This window comes from Lacerta agilis, chromosome 2 (genome assembly GCF_009819535.1).
Source record: "Lacerta agilis isolate rLacAgi1 chromosome 2, rLacAgi1.pri, whole genome shotgun sequence".
NCBI classification, from domain to species: Eukaryota; Metazoa; Chordata; class Lepidosauria; order Squamata; family Lacertidae; genus Lacerta; species Lacerta agilis.
In genome coordinates, this window is record NC_046313.1 from 20,382,879 (window position 1) to 20,405,912 (window position 23,034).

At 42.4% G+C, this 23,034-nt stretch overlaps 1 protein-coding gene across 3 annotated transcripts in view; it reads right to left on the bottom strand.

Annotated features, from left to right (window-relative positions):
* The window catches only part of PITPNC1 (phosphatidylinositol transfer protein cytoplasmic 1), a 132,122-nt gene that overhangs the window by 41,804 nt on the left and 67,284 nt on the right, over positions 1-23,034 (bottom strand). For all 3 annotated transcript variants that reach the window (XM_033138882.1, XM_033138881.1, XM_033138880.1), the window contains 3 exons: positions 17,889-17,977; positions 15,178-15,185; positions 2,412-2,483 (listed from right to left, as the gene is read on the bottom strand). In XM_033138882.1, the coding sequence (XP_032994773.1) occupies positions 2,412-2,483; positions 15,178-15,185; positions 17,889-17,977 (169 nt within the window). The remainder of the gene's footprint in view (positions 1-2,411; positions 2,484-15,177; positions 15,186-17,888; positions 17,978-23,034) is intronic.

Consider the following 23,034-nt stretch of genomic DNA (forward strand, 5'->3'; position numbering starts at 1 on the left):
TCCCTAATTTGGCTGCATTTATATATATGAGTATAATCTGAAATTAGAAGGATTTTTCCATTTCTGTTTGCTATGGTATCAATAAAAGTTTTGAACAATGGCCAGGATGGGTAGCCTTTGGCCCTCCAGATGTTGGACCATAAGTCCCATAAGTTAAGCTGCCTAGGGCTGATGGGAGCTGGAGTCCGGCAACATCTGGAGTGACCACAGGTAAACCATTCCTGACAAAGGGTATGCTCATACAGTAATATCATATTTAGACAATACAAGTTCATAAGTGAAAAAGGATTTCTTTATTTTGGGTGAATCCCCCAATTTAGTGCAGCTTAATATGCAAAGACAAAATCCATCTGTTATAATACAGCTGGCTTTAGTAAGCTCCGGCTGTTAATTTGTCAAATGCCATTGTCGTTATTCATCTGTACCAAGAATATGTACACTAGAAAATTGCCTCTCGGTTTCCATTTGTTTAATAGTCAGTTCTGAAACACTCATTTTAAAAAATCTCTCCTATGATGAGGCCAAAGAGTACATTAACATATATTATTTTCATTATCCGGAGAGGTTTTATATGTAGCTCCTAATGGATCAGCATTCTGAGTTATGTATCTAAATTCTGTGTGTAGAAGAAAATAATCTGCCATTTTAAAGATGGAAACGGCTTTCACTAATTGCTTCTAAAAAGAATGGCTTTTAAGAATATTGTTTAGCTTTACTGATGACAAAGCTAAATCTCTCTTAACAAAATGGTTTTCATGGCAGCACCTACTCATGTAGTCATCTAGTTCACCAATTATCTGATATCCATAGAAGCAGCGAAGAGTATTGCGGTACTGTATTGGCTATTGTGGCGTGGACTCCGCTGCAAGGATGCTCCTGGCCCAGAGATGGAAAGACAACGAGATGCAGTATTTTTCGTCCATAAGACGCCCCTTTGTATAAGACACCCCCTATTTGGGGGGACTCAGATTTAAGAAAATGGGGGGAGATGTATCTGTGTATAAGACGCCCCCCCCCCAATTTTTGACATTATTTTTTAGGGGGGAAACCTAGTCTTATACATGGAAATATATGGTACCTACTAGGTCGGACTGGCAGATGAAATTATTGGACTATGCAGAGATGGCAAGATTAACCGGGAAAATCGGAAATCAGGGGGATCAAAACTTCAGCAAGGAATGGGATAAATAAAAAATGCACTTGAAAGACCACTGTAAACACTTGAACTCTTCAGCAGGCTTTAAATGACTCTTGCAATGACACTTAGACTTTGGATACAATGGAGAATGAGAAACTAAACAGATTTATAATATGCAGTTTTAAAAAGTTAATTAAAGAATCCACGGAGGGTAGTCTCAAGATTCGGAAGAATCTTGGGTAAAGTTTAATATTTGTGATAATACGATTTGTGTGAATGGATCTGTAAAAATCAATAAAAATTATTTCAGAGAGAGAGAGCGAGAGAGCGCACTTCATCGGATGTCCACAAAAGCCAATGCCACAATAAATATGTTAGTCTTCAAGATGCCATTAGACTCGTTTTTGTCACAATACACCAACACAAGCAATACCACCCCCCAAGCTGCTTTGTACTGGTCCATTTAGCTCGGTTGATCCATTTGGAGCTACATATAAAACCTTCGGCTTCACACACCCCAAACCCACCAGACTTAGAGTCTGAAGCAGAATTTGACAAATAACTTGTCTGAAGAGCACAGATAACCAGACTCTGAACCTTATGCCTGAGAGTTTGAGAGGGGACCCACACCATCTATAGCTTGTCCTCTGCAGGGTACTCAGCAAAAAGGCACACTATTCAACAGTGCCAAACCCTGAAGATTCAAGGCAGAGCAGTGTTCCTTTATATTGGATTCTTTATATTGAATATAAAATTCAATACAATCCATTTATCTACACTATATTTCAGTTGAGTGCCGTAGAAAATCATTTATCATCTTGTTTAACTACGATAGGCCAATTCATCAACAGTGGCTGCTGGTTGCATTCTATTTGATTAACTCTCCTTGCTGTTTTTCCTTAAGAGGATCCCTTCCCTTTTAAGATCCTGTCACTTCCCTGGACACTCAAGGTTTCCACAAGTCCGAAGGCTAGCAGTCAAATTACATCTCAGTAACGGATACGAGTTTCCTTAGAAAATGCACATCAATAGCCCAATAATGGCACTGTGCGCCGTGACCAATGAATGCTCTCTGTTCACATTACCTTCCACCAAACTAAAAAGAAGTAGGGAGTGGAAGGAAAGGAGCTGAGAATCTCTACATACGAAACAGAAAGTCTGCTTTTTTGGAGTCAAGAAAAGCTCTGAAGATCCTAAGGGAGAAACTTGCTGAGCGTGCTAATGAAAGCCTTTACAGATAGTACATGCTGGATCTTTAAGAGGTGTCACTTACGTTATCATTGCTTCCTTTGTTGTCCTCATATTTTGTCTCTATGTGAATGGAGAATTTAGGTAAAAATGAACACTGCAAACAAAAGAAAATCAAAATCAGAAATGCAGCCATTTACAACTCACCTGTTCATATGTACATTACAACCTAGCAGTTATATTTTGCGAATGCTAGAAATGAATCCACTAGTTTCCATCTTGTGCATCAAGAGCTTTTGGAACAACCTGTTCAGAATCCTTTGAAAAAGATGCTTAAAAGAAAAAGGCAGGAAGGAAGAGAAAAATCGAAACAGTTCATGACACTAAATACTGTCACTCATTCTGGAGTGTCAATTTTACATTTTTTACAAGGCTGAAAACATATTTTTTTTTAGTCCATAGGTGCCAACATCCAATTTCTAAATGGACTTTTCATCCCTGAAAATTATGTCACAGCACAAATAAGTATCCCCAGCCTTTGCTGAGCAAGTGCACATGGAAGCATCGAGTCATTTCATAGTAGGGAGCTGTTTATTCAGTATTCATCCTGATTTGCTTGCACAAAGGTTATGCAGCCATTAGACTATGACTGGTCTTTATTGAGCATTTGCTCCGATTTATTTATGATACAGTTATATGACAATGTTTTGTTGAGCTAGGGTGTAAGAGCACTTTCATTTTGCAAAACTAATGTTGCAAAGTCAAACCATTGGAGGGTTACAGCGCCTGCAGTGACTGTAGAGATCAATACAGGAGAGACATGCTTTATTGGAGCTGGGGCAGATGAAGGCGTCCATTTTGCTGTTGCAGATGCAGCATGGCATTTTTTTCTTTCTGCACTTCTCCCAGCAGGCATTTCTCATCTGGTCACTGCTGTAGATACACAACCTGACTATTTCCAGTCACTAAGGTCATCTGCAAGGGATTCTCACACAGCTGGGTTAATGTTGTCAGCTTTCATGTCATGTTTCCAGACATCTTTATAACGCATAGTTGGTCTGCTAACAGGCCTGGTGCCTAAAGCTGTAAAGCACATCCTTTGGGTTCCTGCCATCTTCCATTCTGTGTACATGACCAAGCCAGCATAGATGTCGTTGACACAGAAGTGGGAATGTGGACTTGGAAGAGCACATCTGTGTTTCAGGTTCTGCCTGGCCACGTGATGCCCCAAATCTTCCTGACACAGCACTTATGGAAGGTACTAGGCATCCCTCCTGGAAGGTGTTAAGTTGCCCACGACTCACTTCCATAAAGCAGTATGCTCAACACGCAAGCCTGATAGACCTTGCCGTAGCTGCCTTACCAATACTCTTGCCTGGCTCAGCTTCAGTGGTTATGTTGGAGCCCAGGTAGACAAAATCGTCTAAAATGTTAAGCTTGTGGTCACCAATGCTGATGACCATGTGGAGTACTGGCAACATCCTAACCCAAGATGTTGGTCTTTGTCAGGCTGATGGTGAGGCCAAACCCCATGCAGGCTTGGGCAAAACTTGGGAGTGTGCTGTCAAGGCTGCATCATCTGCAAACAACATCTCATGAATAAGACCATGCCACACTTTTGTTTTGACATGGGGAAGTGTCCATTGCTCCTTGAATGAAAGTACACACTGTCTTCAGTCACAGTGCACAAATCTGGGTTAGAAGAGCAAATGGTCTGACTTCGTATACAGCATAATGCAGCCTCCAATGTTCCAGAGAGCCTTAACAATAACGTTATTTATAACCTTGCGTGGTCTTTCCTCTTCTAAGGCCTCAAAAGAAGATTAAGATCTTCAGAATTCTAAGGACTTCAAAACATGTATACCATTAATGGCACCTGCTGACTGGAATAAGAGAAATGAGAGAAGAAGAAAAGATTTGCCTAACCACTAGGTTGCAGCTGTTTTTAGTGCATACATCGAGGTTCTCACCATTTTGAAAAATAAAGCTAGCAATTCTTGCTAAGAACAATAACTAGCAATGGAAAAATTTGGAACTCTGTAAAATTAAGCCACATTTTAGGATCACGAATCAGTCTGAAAATACTTAAGCTTCTGACCTCAGCTGATTTAAGAGCAGAAGGTCTCAGGGAACATCTATTCAGAATGCCACACTCTTAAAAACCTTTCTAACACCTCACATTCTCCCTTTTTAATCACCAATGGTCACCCTCCTTTCTCCACAATCTTTACTGAGCCTCATCAGCTTTCAACAGCACTGGTCTGAATCTAGATTGCACTACAAGTCACAGAATATGTTTTGAGTTTCATCTCAATAATTGACATCGTGCTTCAGCAGAGCCAGGGAACTGTTTATGCATCATGCAGAGAGGTCCATTCATTACAGCCAAAGTACATTTTTTTCCTTTTAAGTGAAAGCATATTCACTTATGGGAGAATTAAAATCGGATGCAAGATACAAAGGCAGGAAATTATGTTTGCAAATGTATTGCATTTTAAGATATCATTCTTTCTCTCTTCCCACCCCACTCAAGCATATGTTCCTTCCAGCAGAAATCTGGTAATTTATGTTTACACATGGCACAAACAGGAATACACAGGGTGAATTCTCTAATTTCCCATTTCAGCATCTCTAGGGGTTGCCAGGTGTTTCTTTAAAAGGAAGAAAATAATCTGAAACCATAAAATCTTAATGGATTGTAAAGGTTTGCAATATTACAGTGAGGGGGGAAAGTATTTGATCCCCTGCTAAATTTGCCCGTTTGCCCTCTGACGAAGAAATGACCAATCCATAATTTTAATGGTAGGTTTATTGTAACTGTGAGAGACAGAATAACAATAAGAAAACCCCCCAAAACCCAAAAGACAAAAGTCAGAGATTGATGTGCATTATAATGAGTGAAATAATTATTTGATCCCCTATCAACCAGCCAGATGTCAGGCTACCTGGTATCTTCACTGTATGTAGCGAGCTGAGGTTAGAAGCACCTGCTGTAAGGGAGAGGTCTTACCTGTAACCCCAGCTCATTACAGTACCTGTACAAAAGACACCTGTTGACAGAAGCAATCAATCCAGCAGATTCCAAACTAGCCACCATGACCAAGACCAAAGAGCTGTCCAAGGATGTCAGGGACAAGATTGTAGACCTACACAAGGCTGGACTGGGCTACAAGACTATTGCCAAGCAGCTTGGTGTGAAGGTGACAACAGTTGGTGCAATAATTCGCAAATGGAAGAAACACAAGTGTCCATATTTTCATCTGTGCAACAAAGGAGGGTATTACTGCAGAAGAAGACTAATTTAATTGCAGTATTCCCCGAGTGGAAGGAGAGGAGAAAACAGCATATTGAAAAGGCAGAGCCACAGTTGTATTTTTCAATTCGCCACAGACACCTTCTTTAAAAAATAAAATAAAAAATAAAGTCTATTTTTAGTGTGATGATTGATTACTGTTGTCATAGCGATGAGAAGCAACTGCAAGAACACAGTATAATATAAGTAAGCCAAGACAAGTGCCAAAGAATTAAGGGAACAGAATACAAAACACATGGCATTTTTCAGCCAGCCTATGGGTTGCTGCTATAATAGCAATCTTTCCACTGAAATTGCATGTGAAGTGGATGAAGGGATTACAATGTCCTGAAATAAAAATATTGGAGATTAAACAAGATAATGCCGCTTCTCTACTTTTTTCATCTAACTAGAACCTGTGGTTCACAACCAAGGAAAACAATGTTCCAATGGGAACCTTTTGCAGAAACGTCAAACAGAAAATTCTTGTTGCTTTGTCATTAGAAACATTAATTCTGAATCACTGGAAACTATTTCAGGCCTGTTCAAAGCTGAATCCAGCTCTTTCCCAGAGCAGGAAAGGCACATTCATATAAAAACAGAGTGATTGACTTCGTACTAGCTGTTTTCTCCATAATTGACATAATTAATTGGCTCATTTTTTAATGGAAAACCTAGATCGAGCTGGATTCCAGGGTTTCCTGTGTAGTTCTGTGCTTCTTCTCAGCTGATTTTTGGCAGGGATTTTGGTCTTTAAAATCTGTGGCAACAAATAGCTTGTCCAGTGTGGACTGACACAGTACTATTGAAGTTTTTCAGGAACACTGGGTGGAATTCAATGTACGTGTGCATGGAAAAAGGTCTCCTCACACAATGGAATTTTCCCTCCCTCTCCTCCCCCTTTTTCCTCTAAACCTTTCCTGGATTGCCTTCCAACCCTCCAGAGCTAGGGCCACAAAGGGGGAAGATACCAGAGGAAAGTCACATTTGGCGAGCGGATCTCGCACACACAGTTTAGTTGAAAACACATTATGTCCATTTAATTAATAGCTTTCTGGGGGTTTTTTTTATTGGCTTCTGGCCCTGCAATTAGTCACTTCTTGTTCACTTGTGTGGCACCAATCCTTTATTCCATGAACTACCATGTCTATGTCTATTAGGAGGAGGAGGCATAGCAGGAAATTCAAGTCAGGTTATAAACACCACAATGCAAACTATGATGATGATGATGATGATGATGTGATCTAGAGGAGCCATTCCTGGTCACTGCTAAACTCTCTCAGTCTGGCGACTCTTTAGAGAAGGAAATCATTAGGCTGCCTGTCTGTTCCAGGTTGTTCCCCCCCCCTCCCCAATTGCTTCCCTGCTGTCTTGTGCCTCTCATATCTGTCTTCTTGTTGGCTCCCTGGGCTATCTTACCCTGCTGTGCTCTTCAACTACAGGATTTGGTGGTATCGGCTTTGGTGAGCTGCCTGATTTTATCCTGGCCCAAGCATTTTGCTCATATCAGTTTGTAGTCCCTATAACCCTCAAGGACTGCCTCTCCCCACATGAACCTGCCCAGACCCTGCAATCATAATGAGGCCCTTCGCCGTGTGTCTCCTCCATGAGAGATCCGGAGGGCGGCAACATGAGAATGAGCCTTTTGTGCGGTGACTCCCCACTTGTGGAATGCTCTCCCTAGCAAGGCTCGCCTGGCACCTTCGTTACTTATCTTTAGGCGCCAGGCAAAAACATTCCTCTTCTCCCGGGCCTATGGTTAATTTTTAAATCTATATGGCCTTTTGTTTTTGTTTGTTCCAATCTATGTATTTTTGTGCTTTTCTACTGTAGACTGCCCTGTGATCCTCAAATGAAGGGCTGTTAATAATAATAATAATAATAATAATAATAATAATAATAATAATAGCCATTAGAACCTAATCTTGCCAGCAGAGATGGATAATTTGATCTCAAATATAGTAAAATATTCAAGGCTTTATGGTTGACCTTAAGAGCTGTGTCATCCAAAATAACTGTTCAACACGATATGCATTTTAATTAAGTTAAATAAATTTTAAAATCTGCTTAGCGTTCTGCCAACTCACACACTTCTGGAATGCACTTCAAGTACTTTCGTTGACAATGGCACCAAAACACCTTTAGCTCAATGTCAGACAGAGCTGAGTCCTTGAAACCATTGACAGGAGAAGGAGGCTTAAGCTGGTGCCGGTTGCTGCCGCTGCCATTCCTGCGTTGTTTGCCGCAACTGCCTGTAAGCATGCTGTCAGGGCCTCATATTTATTGATTTAGAAAATTTCTACCCTTATCTTTTGGCCTCCAAAGTGGCACCCAAAGCGGCCTCTGGACTAAACACAGCAATAATGAAATACGTCTGGGTGCATGGGAAGCAAATATATCAATTAAATCGCTAAAACAGCAGCACATAAAGCAAGTGGGTCAGTTTAAAAATACATCACCACTGAAGGAGGCTAAAGGCGCAGGAGAAAAGAAAAAAATCTTTACTGCCTTCCTTAGCGAGAAGAAGGGTCGACTAAGCAGTGGTGGAGCTTCATGCTCTGGCACTGGGGGCGGGAAGCAGGCGGGGCGGGGCTGGCGCTTGTTCTGGGGGTGTGATGCGCCGCCCGCAGGGGCGTGGCACGCATTCTGGGGGTGGGCCGGGCCAAGATGAAACCCTATCGGGATCCCGCTGCCCCGGGGCGCCCCGCCCCCTACGTCCCGCTCTTCCTACGCCAGTGCGACTAAGGTTATCTTAGGAGAGAGCTTCTCCTTGGAAGTGCAGCTGCTACACACACACACCTCCAAAGGTGGCAGGATGTAAAGTAGAGTCCAGGTGTTGAAAGAGGTGGGCAAAAAGGTTCATGAGAGAGGAAATGGTTCTTTGGAAAACTTGGTGCCAAGCCATTTAGGGTTTTATAGGTGTCCTGAAACAGGAAGCTGGTGCAAATGAAAAAGTTATGGTGTGGTATGTTCTGAGAAGTGAAAACGAGAAGCTAATCTGGCTGGTCTATTTTGCACCAAGTGGAGTTCCAAACCCTCTCCAAAGGCTTATTTATCACCTTTATAGCCCAACTTTTTCTCCAAGGGGTACATGATCATAGATGCTTTAGTTGAGATTCCTGTTTTGCAGGGGGTTGGACTAGATGACCCCTGGGTTCCTTCCAACTCTTCAGATTCTATGGTTCACCCTACAATGACCCTGTGGGGTAGGTTAAGAGGTCTATTTTTTATTTTTCAGAAAAAAAACAAAAAAAAAGGCCTCAGGAAAAACCCGGAAAAAACCGTCCGCCGTCCGCCCCCGAAATTTTCCGGTTTTTTTCTGGGCCTTCACATCTCTAATCTTGAGGGCATCATGCTACCTGCATCTGCCATAAGTCAAATGTAAAACTGGAGCCACTGTATAAAGGTACTCCCAAGTCCTGTCCCTGCAAGATGCTCCAGAATGGTACCATAGTGCAGTGTTTTTCAACCTTTTTTGGGCAAAGGCACACTTGTTTCATGAAAAAAATCACGAGGCACACCACCATTAGAAAATGTTTAAAAATTTAACTCTGTGCCTATATTGACTATATATAAAGTAATTCTCTTGAATAGGAATCAAATAAACACAATTTTTCCCACGGCACACCAGGCAACATCTCACGGCACACTAGTGTGCCGCGGAACAGTGGTTGAAAAACACTGCCATAGTGAATGGTACTGAAAGCCAACCAGTTCCCAGTACAGATCACTTACCAAGGCAACCAAAGCTCTTTCAGTCACAAAACTGGACTTGAAACCAGACTGAAAAAGGACCTGAGCCAGGGCCATCTTAGGGAGATCGGCCGCTGTGGCCCGGTGATCCCTCCGGCGCCCCTGGCATGCCGCCTCCCTCCCGCGCTTGCCACCCCTTGGGAGGGGGTGTGGGCAAGCGGGGGATGAGGGGCGTGGAGCTGGAGCGGGGCTCTGCGCACCCTTCCAGTGCTCCTGGGACGGGAGGCGAGGGCAGCCAGCTCGCAGCCCGCCCAGGAGGCGCGTGAGTGCCCGGCCGCCAGCCCGCCCGTGGGGGTGGGTTGGGGAGGGGGGTGCCCGGTATGCCAGCGGGCTCGCGGGGCGCCCCTGGGGGGCCGGCGCCCTGGCGCAGTGCGCCAGTAGCCCCTATGGATGAGACGGCCCTGACCTGAGCTATCAATATCATCCAAGGAAGCTTGGAGCTGAGCAACCAATACTTGTTCAAGTGTGTGCAATGAGTGTCTATTTGGAAAGCCAGTGGACACTGCATGCTGGTCCTGACATCACAACTTGCAAACCAACATCAAACCTAGGTTACGTAAAATACATTCACAAACACACACAAAACGTAACCGGCTGCACATAAGTAATACTTTTCAATATATTTCTAACAGTATCAAAAGCATCAGCATGTAGAGATTGACAAAATGTAAAGATCAACAAAGTAAATAGAAGTCCCAATAAACCAGTCCCAAATATGAGCTAGTTTTTAATCCACATATGCCTCTGTTTATTCATAAGGTCTAGGAATCCAAATGGGAGCTTGCACAGTTCCACAACAAGGATTTCTGGAATAATAGCCTTGTTTCGCCCTCCTGGGCTTCATCAGTGGTACATGCTTCATATGATGTATATCAAAATTATGGATCTCATGACATAGTGATTGCTTGCTTGCATGTATTCTCTTTCCCTGGATTCTTATTACCTATTTCACTAGCCAGAGGTCAACAGTAGCCTCACCAATCAAACATTGGCACAATACTTTGGGGTGACAGCAGGAATGACATTTTTTAAAAAATGTGATGCACCTTTAGCACTATGTAAAAATCAGTATGTAATTTGGTTTGGCTTCAGAGTAAACACAATTTTTGCTACCTAGACTGCATCTTGGTATGCAAGTGGAGAACAGTCTCCAAAGGGTCCGGTTTTCCTAATTTAAATTTGCAAGTTTCTGGAAGTTGAGAGCATCCCAACCCTTGTTGCTGCCATTAATGTTGGCAGAATAGTTACAACAGGTGTAAGTAAATAATTAAAACGCAAGTTGGGTAATCCTGAAATGTTCAATGCGGCATAGTAACCTAGTTTATCAGGAAGTGCTGTTTCTGAGGAAGGCAATGGTGTGGCTGGTTTCTTTAACAGCAAAGTAAGAAATGAGTAAGCTTTAGCCCTCAGGAAAGCAAGCTACCATATACCATTTACTGAGAGACGGCCAGCCAAGAGATGTTGAGTTGGATATTTGTCATTGCATATATTTCAGTCTTTTCAACACTGCACTTTAAACTAAGCTTGGAAGCCTCTAGTTGGTAACTGATGGAGTGTGGAATTTATGATACAGCCACTCCAGATGTTTCACAATCAAAGGCAGATGTAATAGACAGGCATTTTTCCATGACGTTCTGAGCCTCTGGATAGAATTCACCAATTAACTATCCACTCAACATTGTGTGCACCGAATGAAAAATTTCTAACATTTCTGTGGCTGTTACAGCAAAAGATTAATGATGTCACATGGTAGGCCTCTTCCTAGCATTACTGAAGTAAATACTATAAAAGTTTTGAAGTTACCGTCCATTGCACGGACGACAAAGCCAAGAGAGGGGTCTTTAGCCTGCAAACTAAACAATAGCCGAAACTAGCTAACCCAATTCCTTTTAAACCTTTCTTTTTCATCCCTATCATTATTCATGCTGAGTGAAAGCAAGTCACTGTGCAGAAAATATATTCTGATTACTGCCAAAATCCAATCAATTGCAGATGGTTAATATACAAGATAACACAGTGCACTGTCCTCAATCCTGGGGTGAACCATATGCGCAGGCAGCTGTACTCAAGACCCCCCCCCCCACCCGATTTCAAAGATAGTAGGAATAGGCTTACCAACTCAACAAGAATCGAAAGCAGACAGGAGTCTTGGGGAGGGGAGAGTTATTTGGGCCAAGGGAAACTTGTTTCATGGTTTCCATTTGAATCCCTGGCATTTCCAATTACACCATCTCAGGTAGCAAGATTGGAGAACAATGTTAAGAGTAGCCAATACTGAGATAGATGGACCGATAGACTGACTTAGTATAAAGCAGTTAAGATACACTGAAAGTAGTCTAATATGTTTTTGGACATGGAACACTTTTGCTGCTCCTTCTGTCCCTGTCCCGTAAACAGTTTCTTATCAATGAGATAATGTCCCTTGTCTCAAAGCTGACTTATATTATTATTTAGAAGGAATATCGCCATAAAATACCTCTGGGGTTGAAGGCACAATTATTTCTATAGTCGCCATTATATACCGGTATATCAAGACAGTCCAAGGGAAAATAAAAATGGGTGAAGCCCCAAGGCAACATTCATTCCTCCCACCGCACAAGTGGGCAATGTTTGGGGGGCTGTGCCAAAATGGCATACTTCTCAGGTGGGGTGTGGCTTCCTGTTGTAACAAGGTGGCAGAAGGTCTGCTCTCCCTTCTATCCAGAGCAAAGTTTGGAAACTTTCATAATGACACAACTATGCAGCTCTCAAGGTGCACAGGCAAAGGACTGTGGCTGCTATCTTCCCACTTGGTCCCTGAAGGTCTGCCACAGCAGATAAATAAGGAAAAAATAAGAGTGATGACACCTGCAGCTTGTAAGGACGCCATGGAGTCAGCTATACAGCTGCAAATAAAACATTTCAAGTGTGTTATAAAGTACATTATACAAATGTGACACTAGATGGTGATGGTGAGCTATGGCAAATTCAATATATTTTTCAAAACTTTTTTTAAAAAAGCATTTTCACAGCTTTTTTTATTTGTGTGTAGATTCCATCCAGCAGCGGAGAAGGAGGGTGGCTTGCATCACTGATGTATTTCTACAATTTAGATCCCACCCTTTCGTGTGAATGAACCCAGGCCAGCTGATACATCAATAATGTATATATTTAAAGCATTCTAAAACAGTTTAAAACATTATTTCAGCCAGAAACAGCATCCTTCAGCATCAAATGCCTGAGTAAATAGGGATGTTTTCAACTTCCTCTGGAAAAGTCAGTAACAGGGGAGACTGGTGCACCTCATCAGGGAGGACATTCCACAAATGGGGAACTACCACCAAAAAAGGCCCCCTCATGAGCCAGTGCCAACCAGGAAGTCCCCAGTTGTGGCACCACCACCAAGGCCTCACCTTCAGATGACACCTCATAGAGTCATAGTTACAGGTAAGTAACCTGTTTTTCTTTGTTGTTTTTTCCCCGTAGTTCCACATACGGGAGCATAGTGAGCTAACTTGAAACAAGAGTGGGAAAGAGAGCAATGCTGCCTGCAGAACAGAAAGTTGTATCCTCCCTTTAGCAGGTGGGCAAATTTTTCACGACCCAATTCCATAACAAATTCGTTAATAAAAGACTAGAATAGGAACGGCACAAATACGTCCCACTGTTCAACATCTCAAGTTGAGGGAATTTGGTTTGGTGGGAAGGCACCATCCGTTGGAGTAATCACATGCTTATTAATGCAGCCTCAGTATGAGACACTCAGTCCTGAGACGCTAAGGTTTTCCTTATCATTTGTACCTTCTAATTGGCAGGCAAAACACCACTATGATTTCAACCGGTACACCTTTTTCCAAGTCTTTTGCCCACTGATGTATTTTATGAACACTGCCTACAGAATTAAGTCACTCGGCTACCAGTTATGAGCTGCGGAGTCAAACTCTGTAGTAATTCAGAGATGTAGTTTTGAAGTGTAGATGAGCAGGTTCAATACTATCCCCTTTCAACACCTTATATTTGCTATCAGTTTCTCTTGAAATGAGGCAAGTTATTAAGATCTTTCACAGCTCCATTGTAACACCTTTTCCCTTCTCCAGAAAGGCAATTGGATTTCAGGATATATGGCATTATCTATGGCACCATCTCTCTCTGCCCTGCTATCTTCCACCCCAAGAAGCTTCCACTGAATACCGTATTTCAGAGAATCGGACTCTTCCCCCGTTATAGTGTATTACATAGCATTAGGTTAAGAGTCAATCTAAAGTAACAGTTAGGATCTCAAAGCCTATGTACAAAATAAAAATAGCAATGTGTAGTCAGCTAAAAGAGCCCACAAGGGGGTAGGCTGTGGGGTTATACAACCACTAGGACATTTCCAGGCCTGGTTTGTTGTTGCTTTTTAGTGAGAAAGGAAGCTGGATAACTGTAGAATAAGCACCAACACAGCCTCTTTATTCATCCTTGGAATGTGAACCCAGTAGTGCCTGCATGTCATACAGGTGGTACTAATAAAAAAATAGTCTCCGTTTGATCCTAGCAGTTGCTCAGAGGCACATTTTCTAGGGTAAATGGAATCATCTGAGTGTAATCTGAAGGTACAGATCCTTGGAGTTGGCTGGACAATGTGCTCCTCTTGCCTTATGACTTGAGCTCCAGTGTTCTGCAACAGCCTTCAAACAGTTGCCAAGGTTACTGAGAGTGAGGGTTTATAGCGCTCTCCCTGGCAATAATTACTACAAATAAAGAGGCTGAGACTACCCAGTGAGGCTGAGACTTCTTTGGGTGTCCTCTGTGCCCGCCAACTTATCATGGAAGGCTTAGACGATGCAGTTGTCGTAGGAATTTCCTATTTCACAGTAGACAGCAAGCTAGACAATAATTTATTGTCTCTCTTAAACATGGACAGAAACAGTAACAGAAAGCTCCCAACTCTACCCAGAGATAACTAAATCCAGTCTGCCTAGTGACTGACTCCACCAAGATGCAACTACAGTATATATTATGCCACGTGGTAACTAAACTATGTAATGCTACCTCTCCATCCACCAAATAATCTCAAGGAATGGACAGGTTCACCATAAGGCATAACCAATGTAGTCCATAAACTGTTGGGTTCTGCTTCTGTTTGATCACTTGATTAATTTAGCAAAGACCCATCCTAGCCCTTTCTCATTTCATCAAACTATTGCTTGTTCTTATTCTTTGCTTTGGTCAGACAGCTGTAGGGTAAGGAACTGGATTGCAGAATAACATCTCTACAATTTTTCCATTGTGGTCTAAAGAGGAAAGAGTAAAAGGTTGTTCTGTTCCAAATCGAATCATAGAATCAGTGCACCTGTAGGTATATTGGTGCCTTTTCTGTCTCTCATTCTTTTATTCAGTTCCTTTTCTCCTTTCTGGGCACTGAGCCCAGATTTGTTTAATTTTGCTTGCAGAATGAAGAGTTTTCCCAGACACTGTATCCAGATAGATGACCATTTTATGAGTTAATAAAAGATAAAATAAAATCTGTCTCTTGACTACCAGCAATAACCGGCACTTTAAAGGCCCTGTCCTTTTCTTATTTTTATAGAGGCTTCATTTCTATTAGAACTACTGGGTAGCAAAATATATCACGCTTCTGAAATTAACATAATATTAAGTTAAATAATTGATGAGGCCCTCCTAATATTAGCTGCAATATCCTTCCCTAGTTATATAAAAGAGAATCCATCTTCTACTGAGCATTATTACCACTATGAAAAAACCCATTGTAGACTCTATTGCTATGCTTTACTAAAACCTTTTCGAGACTTAATTAACATGACAAAAAGTAAGCAAAACTTACCGTGTATTCTGATCCAAATTTGCCCAATGGGAAGAGGAGAAAGGGGAAAAAATAATGCCATAATTATTTTATTGTTCATGTTGCTTTATTAAAATGTAAAAATACATTAATCATTGTGCTGACATGCATATTGCGTTTCCTGTGGATTATATGGGAAGGAACAGTGCTGAAAGACTGTATTTCTAATAGCTGGTGGATGAGGAAGTTTGATTCCTGAAGCACCAGGGCAGCAGATATTTTTGCATACTTTTGCTCTCCCTGGCATCACATCCAAGCGCTGTTAAGGCACCCCAAGGAGACAGGTGGTAAACTCATCACCTACATACATGAATAGAAAACAGATAAGCATTCTACAGCCTGTTTGTAGCGGACGTCAGGGGAATGCCTTGCTTTTATTTTGTCTTAGATATCCTAGCTCTTTCTCAGTACTACCAGGGTATTCGAGTTTCTGATTCAGTTTATAAATAGGACTCCAGTGAGGTCAATTTCAGAAAAAAACCCACAAAACAGATTGAAGCTGCCCTGACAGATTAGATGCTGATTTCATAATGTATTCCTATAAGGTCAAATACTGTCCTTACAGAGGAATACAATTTAGGTTAGGCACACTCCTCAGAGGACTGAAGTCACCATTCCGTACCCATATTTAATTACCGGAATTACATTTGTTTCTGGCAAATGATTTAGTTTTGTGCAGATAAAGCTTTTGAAAGTAAATGCATTTCCTGCAAGTCAGCACGTTGAGCTTTCACCCTCAATTCACACCCCAACCTCCTATTCCCAGCAGATACTGTGGAGGTGAAGGAAAGTTTGTCCCCCAAGCAATAGCTGTGGGAGGAGAAATTGGCTCGCTTCAGCAAAAATATGCCAAAGCAATTGTTGGGGGAAGGGTGCCCTGTCTCTGAATCCTATTCCCCCTCACACTTGGCACTTCATTTGGCAGCAAAAGCAGGAGTCAGACTTTGTATGGGCATGAAGACTCAACAGTTCTTGGGACACAGAAAAAAACCTCCCCAGAACCATCCTCCCAACAGACAGAAATAGAAATATAAGGAAGCTGCCTTATACCAGGGTCTGCCTATTTGCTTATCTTGTTAATAATAATAATAATAATAATAATAATAATAATAATAATAACAATAATAATAATAATAATATATTTATACTCCACCCATCTGACTGGGTTTCCCCAGCCACTCTGAGCAGCTCCCAACAGAATATTAATAATAAAAAGCTACAAAATATCAAACATTAAAAACGTCCCTAAACAGGGCTGTCTTCAGATGTCTTCTAAAAGTTAGATAGTTGTTTATTTCCTTGACATCTGATGGGAGGGTGTTCTACAGGGCAGGTGCCACTACCGAGAAGGCCCTCTGCCTGGTTCCCTTTAACCTCACTTCTCGCAGTGAGGGAGCTGCCAGAAGGCCCTCAGAGCCGGACCTCAGTGTGTGGGCTGAACAATGGGGGTGGAGACACTCCTTCAGGTATACCGGGCCAAGGCCGTTTAGGGCTTTAAAGGTCAGCACCAACACTTTGAATTGTGCTCGGAAGCATACCTGGAGCCAATGTAGGTCTATCCTGAGTAGCAACCACTTTCTGGGGCCCCAGGCACTGGCTTCTCCAATCACCCTGGAGGGTGGGTGGGTATAACTGGAGATGCCAGGGGTTGAATCTGGGACCATCTGCCTGCAAAGGTATGCACTCTACACCCTGAGCTATGGTCCCTTCCCTTGTGTGATCCTAAGGAAACTCCAGGGCTACAGTTGGCAAGCTCTGGTGATATCTGCCAGCCTCCCAAGTGCCATTCCACTTAGCATCCCCAGGAAAATGGTTAGTGAGAACCTAGGAAGACGAGCACCATGGCTTGAGGGCATTTGGGACATTTTAGTTTAGAGAAAACGCAAGTAAGAGGCAACATGATAGCAGCATATAAAATCATGTATGGCATGGACAAAGTGCACAGAGAATTTTTTTTCTCCCTTGCTCATAACATTAGAACTCAAGTGGACATCCAGTGATGTTAATGTTGTAAGATTCAGGGCAGGTTTCAAAAAGTGCTTCTGCACACAATGCAAATTATGGAACTTGCTCCCACAGGAGACACTGACGGTCCCCAACCTAGATAACTTTAAAAGTAGGATAAATCTATCAACAGCTACAAGCCACAATGGCTATGCTCTGCCCACACCGTTGGAGGCAGCAATGCTTCTGAATGCCAGTTGCTGGACACCAAAGGAGGGGAGAGCTCTGTTGTGCTCGAATCCTGCTTGTGAGCTTTCCATAGGCATCTGGTTGGCCACTGTGGGAACAGGATACTCGACTAGATAGGCCACTGGTCTGATCCAGCCATGCCCTTTATTAAGTCGTTACGTTCTCCTGGCCTCAGCCCATTTAACAGTTCCTTTTGCTGGCTGCAACTCACTTCACCACAACTAACATAATTCTCTCACCCTTTGTTCTCCTAGTCTCCCACTACCACCAACATGCCCCTATTTAGGCCCTGGAGATGTCTCATTCATACATGCTGCTTTCCAAAGGGACAGACCTAGTAATTAAGTCAAGAAGAAATGGCAGCTGAAGTTAGCCTTTCCAGTAAACGTTTCAGAATCTAGTACCTGTTGTGATGTGGAGCCTCAAAGGACAAATGCACCAAAGGGCAAACATGACCTTCATCTTAAAACAACACTTCCCCTCTGTTCTTTAAAACGTACCTGTAATTGTGTATGGGTAGTAATTCCATGCCTTCTCTGTAACATAAAATATTTTGGGGACAACAGCTCTTGCCCAGCTTGGGAGTTTGCTGCAAAGAGAAACAAAAATTTAGATCACAAATACGAAGAAGCTTAATACTGACTTAGCATGAGGATATGTTCAGGGAAGAAAACATATTAGCGCAAAGTGCCAAACATGGACCTGGGAATTCACATATTGGTCATATAACAGAATGAGCAATAACACACACTGCATATTTTATATGACTCAAAGCCACTTCTCATATATCTATCTGCATGGTGGCAGTGGGGGATGCTTCTGTTTGCAACCCACCTTGGATCATGCTGCAACCCAGTTGTGGGTGTCCTATTCTCTAGTGCAGGCTTTGTTAACCTGGTGCTGAGACTGATGGGAGTTGTAGCCCAAAACATCTGGAGGGTACTACGTTGGTGAAGGCTGCTCTTGTGCAAGAGAATGACTTCCCAAAATGAATGCAGTATCTTGTTGATTTTTGTCAAAAGACACCCATTTTTGATATAAGAATACTAAGCCAGTTAATATTTGACTAGCTGTTCCTTCTGCACCTCCCAAATTCTATTTTTATTAACTTTTGTTGCCTTAAAAATAAATAAATCTTCACATAAGGAGTTGCCGGGGCGAGAAGTTGGGGGGTGCCTGCTTTTTAGCCTGTGTTTTATTTGTCTGGAAGGTTTACATAGCAGGTTCTCAGGAGTGTGGCCCACCCCAGTGACATCAGATGCCCTGACTGCTATAGTGGAGCCACCTGACTTGACCCCAGCACTGCCTCCTGTCATTTAACTGTTCCCCACTCCCAGGGAAGCAAATGAGGCTAGACTGGAGTGAGCTGGTTGTGTTGACTCCACTTCTAAGGATGCGGTGATGCCTGTGATGGCATAAGCAACAGACTCAGGAGACTCAACCTACTTTTAGGAGTGCCCACTTGCACGCTCAGTCCCGTGGCTTGGGAAAACAGTGGAAATGACTGTTCCAAAGGGGAGCTCAGGGGGCATGTCAGGTGTTGGGACTTCTTAGCTTATGCCTAGCCATGTATCCTAGAGCTTTGCTGTGACATCTGAACCTGTAACCTGATTTATGCTGGGGTACTGTAGTGAATTCTGGAATAATGATAATCAAGCCAAGAGTACGGAGTCTACAAGTGGCTGCAGGGGCTGGTTCAAGAGTTCACATATCACCAGCAATTTTTGTTTCATCTGAAACTTTCTACCTTCAGGAAATACTTTCAAATCAGTGTATGGGAAACATACTGGTAGTTTTCAAAGACTGAAAATGAGGATGCTTTTGAATGGTAGGAAGGTAAATTTAGGATGCTTTTGAATGGTAGGAAGGTAAATTTAGGATGCTTTTGAATGGTAGGAAGGTAAATTTAGGTCAAACCCAGGGTAGAAGAAACTAGTAGAGCTGCTCCTGGTAGTTCTTCAACACACGACGCTCCACAAGAAGGAATCTCCTGAGGGTTTTAATATAGTTATTTCTTCTTCTAGCAGCTGGAAAAACAGAAAATCTAAAACCTAATTCCAGATGTTTGAGTAATCCTCCTGAGGAAATACAGACTCAAATATTTTCTCCAAGGCTTCAAGCTCACAGGCAAGCTTCTCCCAGTTGGCCTCATATTTTACTCCTGTGCATGTCACTGGAGCGCTAAGTGTTAGCTCCACTTCCCAGCTCACCTCCTTATTCTCCCATATCCTGGCCCATCTGGCTCTTATGTATACACCAGGGATATACCTGTGACAAGTGCAAAGCATGTCCTCGTCCACAGGTGATTTCAGGGTAGGGGGAGAGAAGTAAACAGTGTCTTTTCTTGGAACTGGAGACTTGTACATGCAGAACTGCTTTGCTGTAGTTCACACACAATGGCCTGGGGTGCAACTATGCTTAACTATGGGTTTAATGGAAACAAACAGCATGCTGGTGCACACTTCTCAAAAGTCCCCACTTGACTTCTTGCTGGCCATATTGCAACAAACCACAAGCATTGGGCTTATGGTGCTGTCTCAACTCAGGTTCATGACTTTGTTTCTTTTCAAAGAAGCCATAAGTAGTAGCCCAGGCTTGGCTTACTGCTCATGGGTTGTTTGGGGAAAACAAACCACTAGCCTGTGTTCAGGTGATAAAATAAACCAAGGCTTGCTCCCAGGGTAGCATGACCCTGGGAGCAAAGTGAGGACTTTGATTTGTCTGTGGTTTAGCATGCCACACAAACACAACCTAAGGAAAATTAGCTACTACTTTTAAAGCTTTGTGTGGTACGAATGTAAGTGCATCTGCTGGACAACTGTTTGACAGAACCTGTGTACTGTCCTCAAGTACTCTGCTTAAATAAATATGAATTATTTTAGATAATAAAATTGAAAGACATATGTTTTGTGCAATGCTTTCCTTTCTCTCTTCAGTTTTATTTGACAAACCGTATTATTTTGACCTTTTGTTATTTCGCTCTCATCAAAGGTTGACATCTTAAAATTACCTAATAGTAATTCCCTTTAAACTACTGCTCTGGTGGTTGACTGAAAGCACAGACATTAAGAGTACATTATCTACTTACATTATCTACAGTATATTGATTTAATACAGTAATATTAATGGAAATCTCTCTGGTAAAGAGTTATGATCACTTGCTTCTTCAAGAAATTGTTGCATCCAAGACAGCACTTTAAAAACTTTAGACTTTCAGGGAGAAAACACTTTCCACATCAACTTGTCAGTGGGGAGGGAGGAGAAATTTGATTCAGTTCGCATTTAAAGGCAAACCATCCTAATTTGCACTTTTCAAAACAACACACAAACCAGCCATCAAAATGCACACATCTCCAATATGCATATACTAGGATAAAGGGTGCATGAAAATGTATATAGTGGAAATAACATAACAACAATGCATTATATTAGACAACGTTGCTTATTAAATGTGGATATTATGAGGAATTTGCTGGTGAATATTTTTCTTTTCCTTATTTTAAACTCACAAATTGATGTGGAAATGTGGAGAACTGAATTTAAGATTAAGAAAAGTGAGAAAGTGAGAGAAACTGACATTGACAGATCTGCCCTTCCTTCCTTGTCAGTAGAGAAACTATTACCGTATTTTTTGCTCCATAAGACACACTTTTCCCCTCCTAAAAAGGAAGGGAAAATGTTGGTGCGCCTTATGGAGCAAAGGCTTCATTCCCCGCTGCCTCCCTCCACCCCTCGCCGCGTTCGGCGGGAGGTGGCAGCGCAGATGTTGCTGGATCCTCCCTGCACCTCTGTTCGCAGAAACGGAGGCTGCGGGGAAGATCCAGAAGTTCCTCCTCCGCGCCGCCCAAGGGGTGGTGGAGGCTTTTGGGATCGGCGCCGGGCACAGGATGGTGGAGAAAGCAGCGTTCACCCCTCGTCCCCAGCTCCCTTTAAAGCAAGTGGGGATGAGCCGCTTGCTTCACCCCTTCTCCCCAGCTGTCTTTAAATCTTTAAACCTCCCTCGACACCAGCGAAAGTGTGTGTGTGGGGGGACAGGAAGCCCTACAGCATCGCTACCGGGCTTCCCCTTTCTCCGCCCCACTTTCGCCAGTGTCAGCAGGGCGGGGGAGGCAGGGGAGGCCCGTAGTATGTGCCTCTCCCAGTCCCTCCACCGCTGCTGCTTCCTCTGCTCCCCCTCCCAGCCTTTTAGAGGAGGAAAACCAGAAAAAAATGTTTTTTCCTGGTTTCCCCCCTTTAAAAAACCAGTCTTATGGTCTGGTGTGTCTTATGGACCGAAAAATACGTACACATTTGGCCCAGAACCCATGCACACTGCAGAAGTTAATGGAACAGACTCTGAATCAAACACGTGGTTCACAGGTCACTGACCATATCTCTTATGTCACATTTGCTCTGAATGAACTATGGGTACAAAAAGAGGTACATCTCTGTCTGTCTGCTTTTTCCTGTAGGACTAATTGCAGTCGTTAACCGTTGTCAACAAGTTTACCTCCATACTCATTCAGTCAATCACCCATCTCCCACTACCCTTCTGAGAAAAACCCCACCCCACCCTCCTACTATATATAAGAGTCTGGTGAACTTCTGTTTCAGTGTATCTGAAGAAGTGGGCATGCACACAAAAGCTTATACCCAGAACTAAGCTTATACCTTAGTTGGTCTCTAAGGTGCTACTGGACAATTTTTATTTTTATTTTTTTATTTTTTCTTGTCTGTCTGTCTGTCTTTCTGTCTATTGAAATAGAAGCAAACAGACATCCAAATAATAATTACAAGAATAGTTCACAAGAATACATCAGGGTGCAAGATATATAAGAATACATACTACAGCTATATACTGCCAGGAGAGATTGTTAGTTGTCCTGGCTTCACTGAAAGGTATTTTCAGTACAAAAGGGGGAAAGGCTGCTTTTGGAGGTGTCAAAATATTCCCTGAAGACCAACCAAAGTTTACAGCAACTAATACTACTTTTCTTTGCTGTTGACTGATTTCCCCACATCCTGGCTTCTGGTGCCATTATGGTACTTCCCCTTAACCCTCTCTTCCTGTTCCAGGGAATTTAGCCAATCAGGGATCACACTGCAAATGTGATGTTGTCACAATGACCTATCACCAGTCAGATTTGGACTCATCAGTGGCAGTAGTGACAGACAGCTATCTTTCAGGGAACTCGGTCCACCATTAGTGATCTTTCTATTGAGGAAAACCTTATCATCTTGTAAGAATTCCCTAGAACTTAGTTTGAAAATTGCTGATCGAAAACTTTTGGCTAGACCTAAGAACAAACTGAACTTCAATAAACCTATTGGAACTAGATTGGCTTGTAGCTTACAAACAATATAGCTTAATAAAGGCCTTATATCAAGTTTCTCAGAAAGTGGTACAAACTCGAATTCAATTTGAGTTGAAGCGATACAAAAATAATGAAATGTGTGAGGTTTTGGAGTTCACTACAAGGTAGAATGAAACCTTAGGGAAAGATTCCCTATTTCTTGATACACTGAACAGACCTGCAAGTTTTTAGCTGTGAAATTAATAGGTAGGTTCCATCTGCAGAACACAATGGGATGCATTTAGTGCTAACTCACACCCTAAGCAATTTCATTGATTTGAAGGGAACAATGCATTTAACACAAAGCTTTCCA